The sequence below is a fragment of the Pseudonaja textilis genome, chromosome 3 (assembly GCF_049901715.1).
Source record: "Pseudonaja textilis isolate UNSWEBS1 chromosome 3, rPseTex1.2, whole genome shotgun sequence".
In the NCBI taxonomy this organism is placed as follows: domain Eukaryota; kingdom Metazoa; phylum Chordata; class Lepidosauria; order Squamata; family Elapidae; genus Pseudonaja; species Pseudonaja textilis.
Genome location: NC_141992.1, coordinates 122,320,941 through 122,345,360, shown reverse-complemented (window position 1 = coordinate 122,345,360; position 24,420 = coordinate 122,320,941). Strand labels below are relative to the sequence as shown.

The window sequence follows — 24,420 nt, the reverse complement described above, 5'->3', positions numbered from 1 at the left end:
AAGCTAGCAAAATTATTACTGGATGCCTTAAATCTACGCCTCTAATTAAGATCTACCAGCTAGTTGGCATTGCCCTGCTTGCTCTTTGCAAAGAAGCAGGAGCATACAGAGAGAGGCTCAAGTCAACAATATCTAGACAACATCCTCTTTATGGCCTACAACCAGCTCATCAGAGATTTAAATCTGGGAAAAGCTTATTTAGATTGATGGAAGATGTTGAATAATTTGAAAGCAGGGTGATGCATGGAAAGCTACAAAGAACCAACATTGGATGGAACTAATGGAGGCACTGGGTCTGAAGAAAGCTGGGAAGTATGCAAAATCGTTGAACAGACCACATATGGGTACAAGAAGATCCAGAGACTCTCTGAACAAATGGGACTATCTGGTGGCTTCTGACCTTTGCTATTGTGTGACATGCAGACAACAGCACATAAGTATACTGCCCTTTGTGTCCTGATCAGTGTACACTTGAAGCCCTCATGGCAGTGTGACAGAACACAATGTTGCTAGTTTCTGGACAAGATTTGTTTAACTTGAACATATTTTAAACTTGTATTTTATATAGAGAGTAGGATAGGAATAGGAATAGGAATAGGAGAGGAGAGGAGAGAAGGGAAGGGAAGGGAAGAGAGAAGAGAAGAGAAGAGAAGAGAAGAGAAGAGAAGAGAAGAGAAGAGAAGAGAAGAGAAGAGAAGAGAAGAGAAGAGAAGAGAAGAGAAGAGAAGAGAAGATATACTTCATTTAGTCAAGTGTGATTACACACACAAAGAATTTGTCTCTGGTGCAGAAGCTCATGTTGTATAGTATGCCTTATTTGAATTGTGATGCTTCTAATACAAATAAACATATTTTTTAAAAAACTGTAAAAAATATAGGAGAGTTGCAAGTGAAAGATAATTATGTTTTCACTTGCACATACTAAAATTCTGGGAATGAATTAGTGATTGCACTAAAAAACAAAACCCTGACCTGAAAAAACCTGGAGCAAGAATTATTTTCTGTTACCTAGCATGTAGCACTTTATTTTCATTGCCACTTACATACAAGGGAAAACAGATGAATAGAAATCCTATGTGATGGATTTGACAGTCTCAATCCATATTTCTACAATTTTTGACAGACACCGAAACCTGGAAATATATTGGGCCATAATCCATGGCTGCTGAAAAGCATTCAAGCTGCTATATCAAAAACTGAAAAAAGTGCTGGGACTGCATTTACAGTTTAAATGATAAGAAAGGTTGATCAACTGCAAATCTACAGCAGAACATCAGCATAAAACTCAGAAGCTTCCTGAGAGAACATTGAAGCCACTGCCATTATCAACCAATCATTTTTACCTGTAAAACTTACAACCAAAAGCCGTGCATCAGAGCAGGAAAGACACAAAATGTACATAAATTAAAAGTCACCATTTTATCATCACCAGAATACTAAAATTATGAAAGGAAGTCCAGATTTAAAAACCTTCTTTGGTATAAAATTAAGAGCAGTTTAGAGTGTTAAGAATGTTTATAAATCAATGCAGGAAGCATAGCTATGCTTATGCATATTAGAAATGTGCTCCTGATACCTCATGAATTTCCTGTTCAAGGAAGTGTATAAGACTAAAATCAAATAATGGAAATGTTATTAAGTTGAAAATCCTCTATGTGCACATACAATGCCATTAATACAAAACTGAGATCCAGGTACTTCTTCCTCTTCATGAAATACAAACAAAAGAAATATATTCTTATTGGTGTTTCCAAAATTACCGCAATTTGCCTTGTAAAGTCATGTTAATAACTATTATAAATGATAAAAAATTAAATACTAACAGTGATGATGTTTTACAAACTGTAAGCCTAGAAACTTGTGATCCAAATACCCATCTCTTTAAAAGCAATGTAAAGATATACTGTATATTTTTGTGATTTAATAATTTAGTTAAAATTGCTATTCTTCCATCCAGGAATTGTTCTATTAATTATTTTGCCCTTTTCTTTTTCTGCTGTTAAGCTTCATTCTGACTTGGACAAGGGAGTGGGAAGTGTTAAGTATACATTATCAGGAGATGGAGCCGGTACAGTATTTACCATTGATGAAACTACAGGGGACATTCATGCCATAAAGAGCCTTGATCGTGAAGAGAAGCCTTTCTATACCCTACGTGCTCAAGCCGTAGATATTGACACAAGGAAGCCATTGGAGCCTGAATCAGAGTTCATCATCAAAGTGCAGGACATTAATGATAATGAACCAAAATTCCTTGATGGGCCTTACATTGCCAGTGTCCCTGAAATGTCACCAGTAGGTAAGTAATGTTTTAAAGAATTCTTATCCTCAAACATGAACTTTGAAAGTTCATTTCATCTCTCTTTGTTTTTTTTTCTTTTCTTTCCCTTTCCTCTTCTTTTTCTTTTTAATACATGATACAGATTAAAAAGTTGGTGCTTGGACAATTATAGGTGCTGATGACACATGATGTATCTGCCAAATCATCTGCTTCTAGGATAGGAAAGACTACTACTGAATTTACCTTGCATAGATACTCTGTTTTTCTGCCCTGTCATTTCCGCATAAATGACTACTAGGTTCATACTAGTGGTGATAGCTAGCTTTTTGTGTATAGTTGCATGCAAAAATGTAGGTACCCACTTAAATTGTATATTTGAACATGAATGAACTTGACTTAACAAATGTGTGTGATTACACAGAGGTTCAAAATAAGAAAATAGGAAATGTGGTTGGTGCAGAAGTTGGACCACACACATTTCAGCCAGTACTTTGTAATTTCTCCCTTTCTGTTGCCAGCTAATAATCTTTCTACTCTGATTTTTGTTTAATTTTTTTCTTCTGTTTTCCTTTAGCACAATCCTAGCTTCAAACTGTTTTATGACTTCCTGGATTCACTGCATGTTTGAGATCTCGCTTCAGATCTTTAATAACATTGTATTCTGAGGATTGTGAACCATGTTTCAAAAACCTTTCTTTTTTTGCCCTATAAATACTTCATGTTGATTTATAATTAGGTCTCGAATTGTTGTCTTGCTGAAATATTCAACTTCTGAACTTTTTCACTGACTGGAACATTTCTGTCATATTGACATTTAGTTGACTCTATTTCTGTTTGCATTTGCACAATATTTCTCGAACTGATGGTTGCCACATAATCTTTAAAAAATCAAAGCCACCCTAGTGCAATGTGTTTCCACCTAAAATGTTTCATCCCCTTTCCTCCAAAGTTATGTGGTTGTAGCAGCATACTTCAATTTTCTTTTATCAGTCCAAAAGAACTTTGCTCCAAAATGTTTCAGGCTTATCACTGTTTTCTTTCCACATACTTCAATTGATGACTTTTCTGGTAAAGCCAGATGAACATTTCATTTCTGAAAATTCCCATGCAGATCAACTTCTCTGCTGTCAACTAAGTTGTTCAGCAAATCATTGACAGTGAACTGGCCAGTCTGTTTTGCAGATTTGACTAGTTTTCAGGCTGTTATAGCAGTTTTTTCATGGTTATCTGGTAGCTTCAAAAGTCCCATATGATTTCTATTTCTTAGCAATGTTCTTCATAAGTGAAATTGCTAGCTAAAAATGTATAGAATTTTTTTTTTTGGGGGGGAGGGGGGCATTTGCATCTTTGTAAGAATGAATTATATTTATTTTCAAATATTCAGATGGTTGCTAAAAGTCTGTTATTTTGAAATTACCCCAAACAACAATTGTAATTTGAGAGATAACAAAGATCAGATTTTTTCCCCTGTGAAATTGTCTTCATTGAACTATTTATACACAATTAGTCAATTTTCTTATTACTGTTTTTTTTAAAAAGTAACACTGGAGCAATAGACCATTTAAATTTGTTTCCTAAACATATTTAGTGTTCTCTTCTGAACAGTACTGTGCAAATTAGTACATATGGATTCAAATTTAGAGGAAAAAATGTTGTGTTTCACTTTGCACCATACTGAGGTTATAACAATTTCTGTTTGTAGGGAAATATTATATAGAAAAAAAAAAAGGGGAAAAAAAAGAAAGAACAGCAACAACAAAAGAACACATTTATAGATATATAATGTGGCTAGTACCCCTGTCAATACCATTTTAATCATACATATTAATACTCACGCAAACAACAGAAAGGGGGAAAGCAGAAGAAGAAAAGGGAGGTGGAGAGACAAAGAGGTAAAAAGGGTAAGGAGAAGAATAAGCAAGGGAGAAAGGAAGGGGTGAGAAGTCTTAATGATGGGAAGCAAGATTTAAAGAAACAAAATTTATTTAGAGACAATGGGTAAATCTAACTGAAAAAGGGATTCTGTAAGGTACATAAGATTGTGTTATTATAGGCGTTTTTAGAATAAAATGTTTAAGATATAATTGAGTATTAATCTGTTTGTAGGGAAATATTGAACATACAATTTTTCCAACATTTTGCCTAAATTTTGTAAACAGCTGTATATATAATACTATTGTAGAAATGTGAGCTTGCACATTTAGCACAAATGAACAATTGGTACTGAACCCAGAAACTATACAATAAAAAAATAGGGAGGCATTGTCATATGAACCAAATACCATTTCAGTAACTCCATTGTAATGGTGTCCTAACTTTGGATAAATTTTAATTTCATGGTAGCATATTAAATGTACACCAACTTTATTTTGATTAATATTTTACCACCAAAGATGTCTAAGAATAATGGCCTGGACTGAATAAAGGGTTAGATTTTTTAAAAAGTGTTCAAAAGTGCCAATATTCACAGTCCACATGCTACTGTTATTATCCCAGTTTGTAGTAAACAGCTTTATGTTCATATGGCCCATCTAGCATAAGGCTTTACCACAAGCCTCCTTTCAGTCATAGACAAAAATATCTCAGCACGGAATCTAATTTTCTCCCATGAGCTGTTCAGAGCATCCAGTAGTGGGAGGTGCTTCAATCTCTGCATGTCTAGGCTGGGCTTAATTTGTGGAACGCTCCTCCTCCTCCACAGTACTCCTCCCCAGCATTCCCCAGTTTTGGCTCAGCCTTGTGAGAGATAGGCAGTGCTTGTGATTCTTCCTTGGCCAAAACAGGAAAAATTATTTCCTTGCTAGCAGGTTTGAAAGTTAATCAGCTTGTCTTTAGAATCCTTTAACCTTCTAATCGCATTGCGATCTCTTGACGTTGGCTCGCATTGCAGAGATCGCTCGCATTACAGGGAAGCTCCAATTCGTGCCCCAAAGTGGCGGGAGGCTTCGGCACTGCTCTGTGCCCCCTCGCCACAACTGATCTTTCTACCCCTGACATTCCAACAGATTGCCACAGAGTTTCTTTACCCGAACAGCAGCGTGAGCTCTTTGCTCCCAACAGAGTCATATCGCTTTCCTCCCCCCTCTGAACGCCACTTGGGGTGGAGGATTCAAATGCTTAGTGCCTTCCACCCTTCCCCGCCATTTAGCCTTATAGGAAAAGCCATTGGAGGCTATTCCTTCACACAGTGGGATTTTGCTGCTGGGGAGCGCGCCAAAAGATTAACGGCAGGAGGCCATCTTCTCTTACAAGACCTCGTGGACATGCACCTATATTCCATTTCATGCTGTGTGAGGTAACTCTGTTCCGAGCAGAGGTTCCCTTCAGGAACACTGGGGACCATTCTACATTCGAGGCTTTTCTTACAGTTAAATTGTTGGCTTAACCCTCACAGCCTAATCAACCCAGTGGCACAACAGTGAGCACCTAGGCCTGTATCCGCCTGTGCAGGGAAGCTGTTGAAGGCCTCTATCCTTATCAATTGGGGCCTTTAGACATTCTCAATTTGGCTGTTTGGTTTCTCAGCACATAACATCATGCCACTTAATTAATATTCATATATATATATATATATTAGAACAAAACAACAACAACAACAACAACAACAACAATAATAATAATAATAATAATAATAATAATAATAATAATAATAATAATTTTATCTTTGGTATAATATTTTAATATTAATAAAATATTATCACTGAGATACGACTCATTATAGATAAGTATTATTAAAAAAAAAGAGGAAAGGGGGCAACAAAAACATCATCAGGGCAACTGGTCTGTCCTCAGATCAGGCCCCTGGGCATGCCAACCGCCTTCACAGTATTGCATTGTATAACAAGCATACTTCAATTCCAATTTCAATCGAAATGGCAGATGGTAGCAGCTCTCAGACCTCATCCTTGAAGATCAAAGCCAAATCTCAGCACAAACCTAAGCAGGCTAAAGGGAATTCTAAAACTTCAGAAAGGGATGCCATCAGGCGCCATAAAGCTTTACAAAAACAGATAGATAAGTGCACATGGAAGGCGCACAAGGTCTCACAGGACTTCCCTTCCTCTAGTTTAGGTCCATCTACCTCTTCCCATCCTCCTCCTCCCCTAGATCTCTCCCTCTCATCCAGGTGCAGCTTGGCTCGCCAAGGCCAACAGGCCCAAGTATCTGGGACACCGACCACATGAAGGGCTCCCAAAGCTACATTCACTCCGATGGCTGCTGGTCTTCATCAGGATGACATTCTTACAGAGGAAATTCCAGAGAGGATGAAGGCCTGGATGGAGCTGGCAATCTGCCAGGGAATCACAGCAGGTCTTCAACTTGCAGTTATGACCAGGGAATATCCTGTGATCGCCGATCATGATTCCCAATCGCTGAGGTTGTGGACCAGGTCGGAGCAGCACTATACCCAGGTACATTTACAAGGGGAGGTCCCCCTCCAAGGGCTGACTGAGGAGGAGGAGGAGGAGGAGGAGGAGGAGGAAGTGGATCAAATTGATCATATGGAAAAGATTGAATCAGGATCAATACATGACAGCGAGCCCCTGTCAGAAGCAGACCCCTTAGAAAGGGGAATGTCTGAGGATGAGGGCCTTGTTCCTGACCAACCTGCTTTTACAGGCTTATTCCGCCCACAACTTTTCAGATCTCTCTTGTTTAAGGCAAAAAATATTGCACGCCTAAACAAGTCGACCCCTTCTACCACTCCAACTCCTTTGGAAGAGGGACCAGAGGATCTAATTTTCAACCAACCAGTAGTCGAAGCAGAGGTGATCCCAGTTCCTCCCATGTTTTCGGACCTGGTACAGAAACAATGGGCCTCTGCAGTGGTGTACCCAGCCCCCATTGGATATGACAGGAAATATTTCAATTTGGCCCCTGATTTCTCAAAATTATTGAATACTCCCGAGGTAGATGAACCTATAGTGGGATTAGGATCCTCCTCCATTCCCAGTGATGCGCTGGAGGCATTAAAGCTGGAGGAAAAATGAACCAAGCTAGCGCTAAGCAGAGCCCATTAGTCTGACACGTGGGCCATCAGAGCAGCCACGGCCACCTCCTTCTTCACCCATTCTTCTCTCAGATGGCTCCACCTCTTACGGGAACATGTCCCTAATTCCAACCTTATAGCGCATCAAGATATTGCTAAACTTATAGCAGCTGCTGAATTCTCAGCTGATGCAACTTATCATGCAGTCAAGTTTTCAGCCAGGGCCATTACTTCACATGTCACGGCGTGACGCTTACTATGGTTAAAACATTGGCAAGCAGACTTTAAGCACAAATGCAAGCTGGCTTCATCCCCAATTGTGGCAGACAGACTGTTTGGCCCTTCCCTTGATCCGCTACTAATTGAAACCGAAACAAAAAGAAAATTCTTCCTTCCCTTTTTCGGAAGTCACATTCTAGAAACCCTCAGTCCTTTTGGAGGGGATCCTTTCGGCCCTTTTACCAGGGATATTTTTCACCCAGATACCAGAGATCCCCGTCATTCAGACCAGGACAGCAGCCAGACAGGTCTGACTTCAGGGATAGGAGCAAAGGGGTGGTCAATCCAAGAGATCCTTTCGGGGAGCAGGAAGCAGGTCCTTTCAGCGTCCAAGATAACTCCCTGGACCCGACCCCCATTGGCGGACGCTTTAAATTATTCATGGACCAATGGGACTCCTCAACCTCTGATTACTGGGTCAGAGATTTGGCCTTACACTGGAGTTTCAATCCACTCCCCCAGTTTTTTTCATGTCATGCCCTCTCTCCAGAGACCCAGTTAAATGTAATCTCATGGAAACAGCTATCCAACACCTACTGGACATATGAGCCATCCAGCCAGTAGCCACCAACCAACGAGGGCGAAGTTTCTATTCGCATCATTTTGTTGTTCCCAAAAGTTCGGGAGGTGGAGAGCAATATTGGATCTGAAACGTCTCAACCATTTCTTAGTGTATCGAAAGTTTAAAATGGACACCCTGAAATCTATCTTACTTGGCATCAGAAAGGGTGACGTTCTCACATCCATAGACCTGATGGATGCGTACCTACATATTGCTCTTCAGCCTTCCCACTATAAATTTCTGAGATTCTGTTATAATAACCACCATTTCAAATATGTGGCCCTTCCTTTCGGACTAGCTTCTGCCCCCAGGACCTTCACAAAGGTTCTCGCAGTGCTAGCTGCTCATCTCTGTGATATCCCTGTATTACTCCAGTGTTATCTTGATGACATCTTGATTTTGTCATCTTCCGCTCACTAAGCAGTCAAAGATACTCAGAACACATTACAATCCCTACAACAACACGGATTCTCAATAAATTGGAAAAAGAGTCATTTAACATCATCAACTCGATTAACCCATCTGGGGGTAGTCATAGATATAGTGGAAGGCAAAGTCACCAGATAGACTAAATAGCATTCAGCAATAAATCAAGGAGATCAGGGGTCTTAAGAAGGTGTCCCTAGTGGAACTATCAAAATTGTTAGGCAAGATGATCTCAAGTATCTCTATCATCCCTTGGGCCCGGCTCCACACTAGATCCCTCCAATGGTTCCTGCTCCCATACCAGTGCTCCGGATGAAGCAACTCCAAATACAAGGTCAGGGTACCATCAAAGGTCCTAATATCTCTCTTCTGGTGGACCAGACCAGTCATCAACAGAGGCTGCCTCTTCAAAGAGCCACACAGACTTACCATCACCACTGATGCTAGCCTATTTGGATGGGGAGCGCACATTCAATTGCTCACAACCCAAGGCCACTGGTCTACCATAGAATAGTTGTGCAGCATAAACTGGCTGGAGCTTCGAGCAGTACACCTGGCTCTCCACAGCTTCCTTCCACAGGTACGCAATCAGCACATACTAATATTGACCAACAACATAACAGCCAAAGCTCACATAAACAAACAGGGGGGCACACAGTCGAAACATCTCATGCGAGAAGCGGAGTGCTTGTATCATTAGGCAGAGAGCAACCTACTTTCCATCAGAGCAGAGCACATTTTGGGTCTGTCGAATACACAGGCAGACTGGCTGAGCAGGGCCACGATTGATCAATCGGAGTGGCGCCTCGATCCAACCCTGTTTCAAGAGGTGGTCAGGACATTTGGACAGCCGGTGGTGGACCTGTTCACTTCCCCCCTCAATGCTCAGCTCCCAAGATTTTTTTCCAGGTACCCCTCGCAAGGAGCGGAGAAATTCAATTCGCTCCACTGTCGTTGGCCCCTGGGACTTCTGTATGCATTCCTGCCACTTCCACTGGTTCCCAAGGTCATCCAGAAACTGCTAGATGATAGGGCAGAACTACTTCTAGTAGCTCCTTACTGGCCCAGACGGCCGTGGTTTGCAGACCTCTGCAGTCTATCCATATCAACACCATGGAGAATTCCGCCAGCCAGGGTTTCGCTAACCCAGGGACCCCTTCAACATCCAGACCCTCAATGGTTGCACCTGACCATCTGGAGGTTGAGCGGAGTTGTCCGAAGAGCGAAAAATTTTCCAACAGAGTTATCGCCACTATCCAAGCCGCCAGATGCCCCTCAACAACTTGCATTTACAATGCCACATGGTCCAGTTTCTGCAAATGGTGTACCGAGTCTCAAATTGATCCCATCTCTCCATCTGTGGCTCAAATCCTAGAGTTCTTGCAAGAGGGACTTGACAAGGGATTATCACCTAATACGTTGAAAAGACAGGTGGCGGCCGTGGCATCAGTTCTCACTTGTGAAGATCTTTTCCCTCATCCACGCATACAGAGTTTCCTTCGAGGAGCCACAAATTTACGCCCTCCAGCGGTACACCGTTATCCCACCTGGGACCTTAACAAGGTCCTCGTCACACTCACTAAGGGCCCTTTCAAACCCTTGAAATCATCAAGTCTCCAATTTCTGATGTATAAAGTAGTTTTCCTTGTACCAAACACTTCTGCTCGTCGTATTTTGGAGATTTCAGCTTTGTCTGTCAGACAAGATCTTTGTGTTTTCCATTCTGACTGGGTGGTCCTTTGTCCTGATCCTACATTTATACCCAAAATTAACTCGGTCTTTCATAGGGCACAAGAGCTGATATTTCCTAATTTTTGTCCCAGACCATCCCAAGGGTTGGAACTACAATGGTATAGGCTTGATGTGAGGTGAGCATTGGAAATATATATCAACTGCACAACAGCTTTCAGAAAAACAGAGGCCTTATTTGTGTCTTTTCAGCCCAACACTCAGGGATGCAAGGTCTCACCTTCTACAATAGGCCGTTGGCTATGGGCCGCAATAGCGAAAACGTATCAGACTCAAGCACTTCAGGTGCCCAGGGGCATAACAGCTCATTCAACAAGGAGCGCTGCAACATCGGCAGCATGGGCCACACATGCACCAATAACTGAAATTTGTTGAGCTGCAACCCGGGCCTCTCCATTGCCATTCATTAGGCATTATAAAATAGATGTGTTTGCATTCACTGAGGCCTCCTTTGGCAAGAGAGTTCTGCAACGGGTCCACAGGGACCAGGAGGAAATTCCAGGCCAGACGGAGTCCCTCCCATAGAACAGGCCAAGCTTTGGTATGTCCCACTACTGGATGCTCTGAACAGCTCATGGGAGAAAGGGCATTGGTACTTACCTGACACGCCCATTCTCTTTGAGCTGTGAAGAGCATCCAGCCCCACCCTTTTTTTCCATCTGGTGGGGTCCTATTTCAGCCAACGAGTTGTTAGGGCATTGAGGACAAGGGCGGTTATTTCTCTCGTCTTCGCCAAAACTGGGGAACACTGGGGAGGAGTACCGTGGAGGAGGAGGAGCGTTCCACAAAATAAGCCCAGCCTAGACATGCAGAGACTGAAGCACCTCCCACTACTGGATGCTCTTCACAGCTCAAAGAGAACAGGCGTGTCAGGTAAGTACCAACACCCTTTTCCACTTTCCTAACTTCTGGATTACTTTTCTTTTGAACCATCAAATGCAGCATCTAATTAGACTTGACAGCAGGTAATCTGTAATCAAATATATTGCTATGTTTTAAAAATTAATGAAAGCAGGGAGGGGAGTGACTGCAATTGGAACAGGAGAGTGACAGTGTTCCATTTTCCATGGTGTTTTATAACAATTTTAGCTGTTGTTTGAATTTCATCTGCATTGCTTCTATTTGTCAAAGGGTCATTTGGGTTTATGTTGGTTTTGATGGGCAAGATGAGAACCTAAGTCATTTAAAGATTAGGTCTACTGATGATACTTTTAAAAATGGCATATCAATTTATTGTGCTTTCCCTTTCTCTTCTGAAGAAAATTACTATAACATTAAGTTCTACTAATAATAATAGAATTTGGCAAGTACAAGCCAAATTCATTGCATCACAGTCTTATCTTAACATTTTAAATTAATCACCAAGATTTTCTGAGTCGCAGACACATTTATTTTCCCAATATAAGGTTTTGCTCTTTAGCATTTAGATTGTTTAATGTTTCAAAAATAATTGCATCCTTTGTAGTATACTAGAAGCAGAAATAAATACCTTTGTCAACTACTTATTACTATATTGACACAGTCAACCAAGAAGAATGCCTTTATTAGAAATCTCGGATCAGGAGAAGGCAAACTGGTGCCTTCTCCAGGTTTGTTAGAATAGAACCTCCATACAGTATTTCCTTTAATGTAGTAATGCTGACAGAGACTGGTGGGAATTGAAATATAAGGTATCAGCAGGGTACCAGGTTAACTACTTCTGGTCTTTTATATTTCCTGGTTGGCACTGTATCATAACCAAATTTAAAAGGATTTCATAAAGTTGTGAAATTCTATCTCAGCCTTTAAAAAAAACAACTTTAACATTATGTCAGTACTGCCAAGAATTACTATTACATCAATGGGATTTGCAAGTAATTACAAATGCAAGCATTTTGAGGAAATGATACAAACTTAGCACATCTCTTCGCATCTTTTCAGTCAATAGTTTTTCAACAAGTTTTTTTTCCCAATCTATATTTTCATAGAAGATATTTATCCTCTTTGGAGGTACGGTAGCTTCCACAGAGAGCTTTGGGGTCCTTTGCTATATTACTGGAAAGAGTGTAAGAGATTTTAAGATCATTTGCTAAACTTTGAAAGATTATGCTATTATGCTACCCTATTACTGTGTCTTAATTTACAATTAATAATTCTATAATTTATCTATGATGGCCCTGCCAAACAATCCACCAGGAAGCAAGGGTCTAACAACAGTCCAGGGTTCAGTCAGAGAGACATTGGGCATATAGGCAGATAACAGATAACGGATAATCAGAGTTGGAAGGGACTTTGTAGGTCATCTAGTCCAACCCGCTGCCCAAGTGGGAGACCCTACACCATTTCTGACAAATGGCAGTCCAATCTCTTCTTGAAAGTCTCAAGTGATGGCGCTCCCACCACTTCCAAGGGCAAGCTGTTTCATTAGTTGATTTGTTCTCACTGTCAGAAAGTTTCTCCTTATTTCCAGGTTAAATCTCTCCTTGTTCGGTTTCACTTTCATTCCTTGTCTGGCCTACAGGCGCTTTAGAAAATAGCTTTACCCCTTCTTCTCTGTGGCAGCCCCTCAAATATTGGAAGACTGCTATCATGTCTCCCCTGGTCCTTCTCTTTACTAGATTAGCCAAGCCCAGTTCCTGCAACTGTTCATTGTATGTTTTAGCCTCCAGTCCCCTAATCATCTTGGTTGCTCTTCTCTGTACTTTTTCTAGAGTCTCAACATCTTTTTTATAATGTGGTGAACAAAACTGGATGCAGTACTCTAGGTGTGGTCTTACTAAGGCTTTATAGTGCGGTATTAGTATTTCCCTTGATCTTGAGTGTATCCCTCTGTTAATACAATTTAGGATTGCATTAGCTTTTTTGGCAGCTGCTGCACACTGCTGGCTCATATTTAGCTGGTTGTCCTCTAAGACTCCAAGATCCCTCTCGCAGTTACTGCTATTGAGCCTGGTTTCACCCAGTCTATATGTGTACTTTTGTTTTTTCTTGCCTAAGTGTAGGACTTTACTTTTCTCTATATTGAATTTCATTTTGTTAGATATGGCCCAGTGTTCTAGTCTGTCAAGATCTCTCTGGATCTTGAGCCTATCTTCTTGGGTGTTAGCTATTCCTGCCAGCTTAGTATCATCTGCAAATTTGATAAGTTCCCCTTCTATTCCGTCATCTAAATCATTAATGAAGATATTGAAGAGTACTGGGCCTAAGACGGAAACTTGTGGCATCCCACCGCTTACTTCCCTCTATGTAGACTTAGACCCATTAAGGACTACTTGTTGAGTACAGTTTCCCAGCCAGGTGCGAGTCCATCTAGTGGTGGTGCTACCTATTCCACTTTTTTCTAGCTTACTAAGAAGTAGGTTGTGGTCTACTTTGTTGAATGCCTTGCTGAAATCTAAATATATTATGTCCACAGTATTTTGCTGGTCTACTAATGTAGTCACTGTGTTGAAGAATGAAATAAGATTGGTTTGGCATGATCTGTTCTTAACAAACCCATGCTGACTGCTAGTTATTACTTGTTTCTAGATGTTGGCAGATCTGTTTTTTTTATTATTATCTTTTCCCATATCTTCCCGGGTATTGATGTTAGGCTGATTGGTCTATAGTTTCCTGGGTCTGTTTTTTTTCCCTTTTTTTGAAGATGGGAACCACATCAGCTCTTTTCCAGTCCTCTGGTAGTTCCCTGATGCTACAGAATTTTTAAAAGATATGGTACAGTGGTTCTGAGATGACCTCTGCCAGCTCCTTTAAAACAGTGTGATGCAATCCATCAGGCCCCAGTGATTTGTGTTCAAGACCAGACAGGTGTTGTCTTACTATTTTTTTTTTGCTTATTTTAACTTTTATTTCTGGTCTGTCTTTTACAGTTATGTTTTTGGTGGGTTGAGCTATAGTTTCATTTTGCGTGAAGACCGATGCAAAGAATGAGTTAAGCAGTTCTGCTTTCTCTCTGTTGCATGTTACTTCCTTGCCATCTTCTCTCTTTAGTGAGCCGACTGTTTCCTTGATTTTTTTCTTGTTATTTATATGTTGGAAGAAAGCTTTTTTATTATCTTTGACATTTGTTGCAAGTCTTTGTGCATTCTGAGCCTTTGCTATCCTGACTTCGTCTTTCAGATTCTGGCTAGCTGCTGATATTCTGCCTTAGTTGTATGTCCTTCTTTCCATTTCTTCTACTTGTCCTTTTTTTTCTTTCAATTTGCCAGAGGATCTTTGTGCAGCCATGCTGGTTTCTTCTTGGATTTCTTGTTTTTCTTTCTCAGTGGTATTGTTCTGGTCCGGGATTCTATTATCATACTTTTTAGAGTTTTCCCAAGATTCTTGAGTTGTTTTCCCCTTTAGGATTTTCATCCATGGAATCTTTCCCAAGTTCTCTCTGAGTTTATTGAAATCAGCTCTTTTAAAATCCAAGACTCTGGTGTCATTATGTTCTGTTGCTTGTGTTTGTCTTATGTTGAATTCTAGTATGACATGGTCACTCTTACCCAAGGTTCCTGCAGTTTCAATTCCCTCTATCACTTCTTCTCTGTTTGTAAGAATTAAGTCCAGTATGGCTGTCCCTCTAGTTTCACCCTCTACCTTTTGGACAACAAAGTTGTCAGCTAGGTTGGTTAGGAACTTATTTGATTTCTCACTTGGTGCAGAATTAATTTTCCAATTGATATCAGGATAATTGAAGTCTCCCATTACTATTGTTGTGTATTTCCTGCATATGTTTGTTAGTTGGCTGGCAAAAAGGACATCTATTTTTTCTGCTTGATTGGGTGGCCTATAATATACGCCTATGGCCATGTCATTCTTTTTTTCTTTCATATTGACCCATATGCATTCTAGGAAGTTTTCATCTTTGGTTACATGCATTTCTGTTGCAAAATAGTGGTCCTTTACATACAGTGCAACTCCACTTCCTCTTTTATGTTTTTTTTTTTAAAAAATAGTTTGTATCCTTCTACCAGTATGTTCCAGTCATGGGTTTCATCCCACCAAGTTTCTGTTATTCCAACTATATCATATTTACCTTCATGTATTCGTAGTTCGAGTTCACCCTGAACTGGATCAGATCCAGTTGGATGAAAGCATTGCCTGAGATGCTATAGGTGATGTTTTGAGTTCCAAGGAAAGAAAAATCTACAAAAAAATTATATTTTTTTCCAAGATGTGGGAAATCTATAAAAAGTTGTATTTTTTTCCAAGATGAGGGGGGATGTTGTTCAATTTGAATTTGATGGACATTCCTTAATCTTGCTTGAACCAAATGCAATTTGAATGAAAGCATTTCTCACCAATTAAGGCAAATATATATGTCCCAGGATAATGTTGCAGGATTCAATCAGGGTCGGTCACAGGGTCCAGAGGTTTAGTCTTATGAACTTTCAGATTCATGCTGGAGCCCAGCCTCCGGGATGGGCTGAGGATGGGTTCCAGCACAAGCCAAAAGCTCACAAAACTAAACTTTTTGTTCCAGTGACTGATCCACATTGGATCCCAAAAGCATTTCTTTTTATGTACCATGTTCATTTAGATACTGTACAGCTTCATTTCCTTTTGCTCCCTGAATGTTTCCACATGCTTCTTATTTGTAGTGCATATGTTATGCAAATTATTTTCCCCCTTGATGTTATTGAAATAAGATCGAATAGACTATGTAGCTGGGAGAGAGGCAGGATATAACAGCTCAGCACAAAGTGTTATTCTGCAGAGTGAAGGCATTAAAACTAAATCAGCACTACTACAGCCAGTCATAAAATCCATGACAAACTTACAGTGCATTGTGAAATATTTTTCATAAATGATGATATTAAGAACCCACATATAAAGCCATCTCTTTTTCCATCTATATATACATAAAGTTCTTTAACTCCTACTCTCGTGTAGGCTTAATCACATGCAAATATGTTCTAATTTGCAGTTCATTTGGACAAAAGTTCCAAGTGCAATTACTCTGAGATATTTTCCAAAAAGACAGATAAACGTTTGTTGATTCTGCATTGCTGTACTATGTTTCTAAACAAAAAAATAATTCTCAATTTAGCCCCAATTCTACAGTTTAGCCCAAAATTTCCACTGCTAAGTGAGACAGTTGTTAACTGAGTTGTGTCTCATTTTTCAATCGTTTTTTTTTTATTGCCATTGTTGGTGTAGCCCTGGTTTGGATGGTCCTGAACTACAGTATTTAAAGAGACCTTTGCCCCCCTGAACCTTAATATTTATAAATATTATTTATAAAATGATCCACTGATCAAATTTTAAGGTTATGTTTAGCATATGCATGTATTATGATATATTTCATGGGGATGCTGCAATGATCCTAAGTGTGAAAAACTGTCATAAGTCTTTTTTTTTCAGTGCTGTTTCAACAGTCACTAAATGAATTGTTGTATGTCAAAGACTACCTGTACTTATAAGTAAATGGGTCTAATGGCATTAATTTTAATGCTATTTAAGCAACCCATGTGGAGAATTACTAACACCTGAGTATCTGCTCCAATTTTAAAGTCCTTGGCTCTTTTTAGCCACCCAAACACTTGTAAACCTTAACTATATTTTATAAAAATTGCTTTTTTGGGTTACTGGTTGAGTGGTTATAAGTATAGTTTTCCCCTTTCAGCTGCTGAGTTATTTTTCTCCTCTTTCTCACATCAAAAAGTAGGCGAACGATGCTGCCTTCATCCAGGCAGTCTTGTTTTATGAGTAGCAATAATAACTGAGTCATTCAGCTGTCATAAAGACATTGGAGGTAATGACACCAAGCTGAGATTTAAATAGATTATAATGGATATTTGGCATATTTCCAGGCTATTTTGTTTTAAAATGCTTTGTTTTCCTGTATTCCTTCCCTGGGAATAGAGCATGTTACTTATATGGTAAATGAGAAGAATGCAGCATCCTGGCTGTGCAATAGGGCTGGCTGATTTCTAAGACCAAATGCAGGTGGATTGCAGGAATCCATCTAGAAATAATCAGCCTTGGAGAAAAAAAAGAGTAAGTAGGAGAAATAGCTATTATTAGAAGAAAATCAAGGAAGCTGAGCAAATGAGAATTAGCAAACCAAACTTGATTAATGATTTTAATTCTAGATATAGAAACATTGGTGAAGGGGATAATACACAATCTGAAGAAAGGTTCCCTAATTTGCTCATTAGGGAACTGATGAATGAACAAAAATAAAGAGGAGTTACTGACTTGGAAAAAGACAAACATGTTTAAGGTCAAGATCAGATCTTTCTAAATTATATAACAACAACAATAACAATAACAACAGTTCAAGTCCTAACAAGTATGTAAGAGCTGTTAAGATAATGTTTGAGTAAATATATATTTCTGAGTAAGGTGTTTTTTTGCAAAATCAGAAGATGATAATGATGATGATGATGATGATTTAATGATTTAAGTTAACATCTGAGTATATAGGCATTATTGTTGTTGTTGTTCATCACACAGACAGCCAGGTGTTCAGACTGGTTTGACATTTTTATCTCCCTATCGAGTCCTTACCAAGGACATGGGGTAGGCAGATGTGAATGTTTGATGGTGTTACAGATATCATCGCAGGATGGAATCTGTTCCAGTAAAACTGCCTTTTGCAATTAACTGATGACAAATTTGTCAATGCCAATAGTGTTCAAGTGGTGCTCCAGTTGATTTGGGGTTTCACCCAAGCCACTTATTACTATTGGTACTACCCTTGCTTGCCTTTGCCACAGTCATTCTATTTCTATCTGTAGGTCTATGTATTTTGTATTTTGTGAAGTGGTATTCTTGATTAGTATTCTTTGGTCTTCTTATTCTCCAGCTTCTTTTCTTTCATCTGTTCTAGCTTGCTTGTATCTGATCTCAATCTGCTGATCTTATTTTCCTATCTAATCTTCCATTTTTGTGATGCAGTGTTTGGTTTTTTTCTTCTTCTTCTCTGTTGATTTTGCATGCCAGGTATTCAGTTATAGCTGCAGCTATGGTGTACATTATTCAGTTTGTTTCTTGCAGTGGGTGCTTAAACTTGGTATTGCGGTATTTGTATCTTTTAACACTTATGCTAGCTGTTTCTTTAGAACAAGCTTCAATGTAGGCAGCCTTATTCTGATGTTTTTGTGTTGTTCTAGATACTCAGCTATTCTTTTACTTCCTTAATTAGAGGGTTTTGTTCTTCCTGAGACAGAGGAGAGGGTGGCTGGTTTCCAAATGAAAACAATTGAATATCTCTGTTGGATTCCTTTACTGCCAACTCCCCCTGGTTTGCCATAACATATATTTCCTCCATGCAGTTACTGGAATTAAGTTGTTATTGGAAAAGAAGTAGTGAGTAATAACTACATTGTTCAAGAAGTAAATAAACTAAGTTGACTAAGTTCAAACTTTCTGACTCAGAAGAGGGTGATGTTTGCTAGGCATTGAAAGCTGTTTTGATTGTGACTATTTGAAATTTGAAATATACTGTAAGTATATCATCAATATGGGCTGTACATTTCAGCAGAAAAGGTAAACCTAAAAAAGGAAATTCATGTACATCCAGATACAATGGGGTATAATTTACTCTTCTGAAATCTGTTTTTTATAATATTAATGAAATCTGAAAAACATACTTCAGCTCTTGCAAAATAACTGCTGGATTGTCATATTAGAGATATTAGCTTCATATTATTCTATACATATATAATTCATATATAAATTCTTCATATAATTTTGAAGGTGCCTATTGCTCAGCATTGAGCCTTCTCTTCAAAAGAAATAGCAAAAAGATACCTGGTAAATGGGATTTCCAATATTTGATTCTATGAAAGATACTGAAGAAAGTGTAACTTGAATTAACCAACTTTCTTATTCCTGCTTTGGTTCAATACCTTCAGAACCATCCTTTTTCCCTTGTGATTTCTACACTGCAGTCCCTTATGGCTACAAGCCAATCAGACAGTTGTCAGCAGATGCTCTATCATAACCCTCACATGTAGTGATCAAAAAATCCTCTGTTCACAAGTTCTTAGTCCTCAACCAATAATGATCACTGAACATAATCCAGTGAGACAAAACACCTTACTGCTCAAATAATAAATGATCTTGCTGCTCATCCAGCTGCTGCTGCTTAGGAAGCAGAAGGAACATTCTCTTCTACATTTTTTTTTAAAAATAAACCTTACTCAGTCTAGTTGAAAAAAATATGTTTATGATGATAAGATGGTAAATCCTGGCCATCTGGTGCTGGAAAAATATTGTAATAATAGATCTGGAAAGAAGTTGATTTGTTTATTGCAAGGAACCTCTAATTATCAAGATCACATGTTGCTAGCATCAGGAAAATGCATGCTAAAAATGTTTTTTATTAGGGAAAAATTTGTTATAATGAAATTTGAGGAAATAGTTTAAGAATTCATGCTTTAAAGTGCAATAAACTTCAAATTACTAAGTAACAGTTTGTTCCCTAACTTATAGTTTCTGCAGAAACTGTATTTAGGTCCACTCTGAATTTTCTGTTACGTGTTTTGTATGAAGGAATTTCATTTCATTTATTTATTTATTTGAGTCTTACCTTTATTATTATTATTTTTACAAAAAAAAAAAAAAAACCAAGGCACCAATAAAAGAGAATATTTATAGCTCAGGGTTGAAATGAAGGGTCCTTGGTGCTCTCTGAGATTCTTTTTTTTTCTTGCAGACCAGGGGTGGAATTCTACTGGTTCTTCCCACTTCTGTAGAACCGGTTGCTCTGAAAAGCAGCAAACAGAGAGCATACATAGAACCAGTTCTATGTCTGCTGCTGTTTTGGCCCACCCGTCCACCTGGGCTCTTACCTGACCTTTATTTCCTGCTTTTACAACCACAGCTGCTTTGTGTGACACAGCTGCAGTTGAAAAAGCAGGAAAAAGGGGCTTTTCCAACTGCTGCACGCTTGCACGCAGCACTGCTCAGCTGTCTAGGCAGCTCAGCAGGTTGTAAATTGCACTTGCGTGACTCATGCAAGTTGCGTGAGTTGCATATGCATGTGCGACGCAGAGTGACAGAACCAGTAATTATACTGATCGGATCCCATCCCTGTTGCAGACATCTTGTTATGCAGACTAGGCAACTTCATCAGTGCTAGTAGAATCATCTAGCACTGATGTTGTTACCTCTTTGGGTAATGAAATGTCTGCGAGAATAAAACAATCTCAGAGAGCCACAAATACCTCTAACTCAAGACAGTTAACATACTCAGTACACTTTCCTCTTCCTATCATCTTCACAACAACACCCTCTGAGATGGGTTGCACTGAGAGAGATAGTAATGGCCAAGGCCACATAGCTGGTTTTTATGGCTAATGATTAAGAATTAAATGGACATTTTGGAAAGTGGCCTATTTATTTGTACATTGAATTAGAGAAAATGGGGGTGAAATGGTTAGGGTTAGGGTGGAGGGCAACTAATGTAACTGGCAATACAGTTGCTGATGTGATTTAGTCCTGCAGTTTAAAAACAACACTTTGCCATTTAGTTGTGTCATGTTCAATGTGAACTTTATTAAATCAAAGATGGTCAGGGTAGTTCAGATGTGGACCTAATGATTTGAGAGTGAAAAATTTTACATAGCACAGTCAAAATGTTAGGGTGACAAAGTTTGTAAGACTATTACAGGTTGTCAAGTCTAATTTCCCTAAATGGTGGTTCACTTCTGTCAAAATCCTCTCTACAATAGAATATAGTCTACTTACCCATATTGTAAATGGGTTTAGAGTTTAGACCAGTGTTTAGAGACTATGGAAGCTATGATTTATAACTGGAGAAATGGCAATGGTAAAGCAGTTGATCAGTTATTAGCCTCTAATTTATCTAAATAAAATATTACTTTGTTGACTAAACATATCCCATAAACCATGAATTGTAGACTGCTAAGTGCTCAACAATCCAGCTATTCATGAAGATACAACCTGGCACCAAAAGCAGAAGGTATATGAAATTTATGATAAGTAGTTATAGGTGAGATGAATGTATTCAGTTTATTGGTTCATGAGTTGTTCAAGTTTAGTATATTGTAATTCATAAACTGGATATGATGATGAATATGTTTTATGCTGTACTTCCACTGCAATCAAGAGGAATAATACTGATTCATAATATCTGAGGCTCTGACAAGTGTTCTATTACAGCGTCTTCCTGCTTTCATAAATTTTTACCCCATCTTTATTAGACTTCATTCACCACCATACCTGGCTTTTTAAAATAGTTTTGAAGCTTGAATTGTGTAATGAACCATTTCTGGAGAAATACATATACTTTGCTATGTATTCTGAACCATTATTTTTTTTTCCCTTTCCAAATAATCTCTTCCCATCTGAAACTTTTACAATTAAATTACTGTCTTTGGAAAACTACTTTGGTCTGACACCCATTTTTTTTAATGTACAGGCATTTGTCAAGAGTGTGGATGAAAAATCTTTTTTTGGAAAGTCACTTCTTGAAGACTTTGAGCTCAATTCTTTATTTCAGTGACTTTATTTTCATATATACTCTTTTTTAATTTCATTGTGAGAAAAATGGGCCATTTATTTTATAACTTTGACAGTAGAGCTGAGGGCACTTGGTCCAGCACAAAATAGTTTGAGCTGTGCTGAAACTTACTGAAAACATATATTGATTTTTCTGTCTTCTCTTGGTTGTGTACCAAAATTGTGATGATGACCTTGTCATGCTGCATTGTCATTGTGGCATAGTATTAGTACAATATACTGGGCTTGATTGACAGATGTAGGTCAATCTTCCCTAGCCAATGTCACATGAGCAGTATTGGCTGTCAAACCTCACTGAAATGGGCAAGGAGAGGTTACTGTCAGTAATCTGAAAGGCAGGGAATATAATTGACTGTGTAACCTGCAGCCTTTCAGTCGGAAAAGGAATTATCAGATGAAAGAGGAAGTACCACTTTGTCCATCTCTGGAATTCCTTATGATAGAAGACAGTGGCTCAAGGTTTAAGCCTTGAAACTTTTGTTTTCATCAAGTCCCAAGGAATCTAGACTGTAATATAATTCATATGTTTTGTAGTGAGAGCAGGTCTACTTTGCTTCCACACATCTAGCCTTATGCAAACCACATACTATGACAAGTATTTCTGAGCAATCTAGAGATACTGGAAAATGCATCAGACAAATTGCCAAAGAGATGATGATGGGAAGCTGAGTAGACAGAAAAACAATAGGACAATTATGTCAGACAATTTAGAAAGAATTATACACATGGCAAGGTAGCAGGGACAAATTTCATCAAAGGCTGTTCTTCATAAGTGTGAAACAGGGCACTCATTATCCATTGCTTTCTCTTTGTACAAAGAGCTATCACTAACTATGATATCACTAACTCTGATACTTTTCCTTTCCAAATCCTTAGCCTGTTTGCTTGAATAAGAATTCTCCAAAGGAAAGGACTAACAACTGCCATTCTTTACACACTTAGAACAGTGAATGTAGACACACAGGATAGAGCAACAAATAGAAGATCTCTTCTTTTGGAATTTTCCCCATCTCTGATAATTGTTTTTACTTGTTCCTATCTACTTATAGTCTCAGTATCTATCTTAAGTTGGGTTTAAAAAGCATTTATGAACATACATTCGTAAAACTGAATAACATTTCTTGGTTCAGGGTGACAAATCACTAATATAAATTTATTACAGACTTCAAAGTAGTAAGAAATACTAAAAGTGGATGCTGTCCAAACTCTTTGGATAAAAAATATTTTCTTCTTAATATTGCAATTTTTCCCTTACTTGTAATTATCATTTTTCTCCTTTCCTAGCATCGGAGAAAAAAAATGAAGGGATAGAGGAAATCTAATATAGATCCTAAACCAGAAACAAAATTAGAGCTAGGTATATAAATTAAAAAGAGTGGTATAAGGGCAATAATAGTTGATATAAAACTGAAGGCAAAGATGGAAGATTATAACAAAACAAGGAACGTTTCTTTTGGTTGTGTCTTCTTTTTTGTAACAACAAAACATGTAGGATTTCATCCCCGTTTTCAGAAGAAAGCAGAGATAACACATATTATAAATATTGATTAATCTAACATTTTAAAAATACTTTAACAACTTGGTTTGCTTTTAATTCTTTTGTTTGTGAATTAACTGCTTTTATATATTAAGTGCCTTGAACCTGGTGAGAGTGGAAAAGCAAATAATTATCTCAGATATGGAGTATGATATGGAGTATGATATCCTAGCGGTTAATATTGTCTGCTTTTCCCTCCCTTCTCTCTTTCACAATCTGTGATTATGTTTTACTCTTGCTCATCATCTGACTGATTATCATATATGGTGTGGAATAAAGAAGAAATGTCCATTCAATGATCTTTTTTGCAACCCCAAGTCTCCTCTGTCTTTGGCATGGTGAGACATATAAATAGATGGGCTCCAGATTTCTTCATTCCGGTTTGTACAGAGGGCAAAAGGAATTTGACTGATGAAAATACCACCATTAAGTCACAACGTGTTTGAATGTGTGTCTCATGTACATAGGAAAGGAGCAAAGCTTGTAGCATATGCCACGATACTGCTTTTCACAATGATAGCAGAAATGTCTTATAGTTGCCACTGGGGTTTTAAGTAGCCACTTGCTTGGCTCTATCTGTCAGGAAACAGAACTGTCTGAGTGAAAATGCATTGGATCCCTGTTAACTGGGAAAAAAATGATTAAATCAACTCACGTATATGCTGCATACTGTCTTCAGTTAGTATGCTGTATCAAGCTAACCAATTTAAAATGCATCATTGCCAATTTCTTTCCATGTTTTGGCATATTCTTCTGAGTGATTGCTTTAAATGATGACTGGAAATGGGTCAGCCTTTTTCCCATGTGAGTGATTCCTCCTGTTTCCATTTCTGACACTAAATTTCCTGTCCCCCCCACCACCCAAGCTCTTATACTTGCTGCAGTATATTCAATCTGACATATCTCATTCATTGAAGAAAGCTTCTGTGGTATGAAGTTAATGACTGTACAGGCAGCCAGTAACTCAAGTCACTTTTCTACCCTTTGTCTTATAATAATGAGGGTGACAGGTATAAAAATGCATAATAAAATGCTTCTGCAACAGTTAATATCAGTACATGCTTCCTCAGAAGCATTTTTAAAAATGTAATGTAACTTTTAAGCTGAAACCAAACAGAAACCAGTTTACGCTAAGAATT

At 38.6% G+C, this 24,420-nt stretch overlaps 1 protein-coding gene across 1 annotated transcript in view; it reads left to right on the top strand.

Moving 5' to 3' along the window:
- CDH12 (cadherin 12) overlaps positions 1 to 24,420 on the top strand; it is a 787,338-nt gene that overhangs the window by 674,192 nt on the left and 88,726 nt on the right. Inside the window, exon 6 of the mRNA XM_087930733.1 lies at positions 2,005 to 2,299. Coding sequence (XP_087786859.1) covers positions 2,005 to 2,299 — 295 coding nt within the window. The remainder of the gene's footprint in view (positions 1 to 2,004; positions 2,300 to 24,420) is intronic.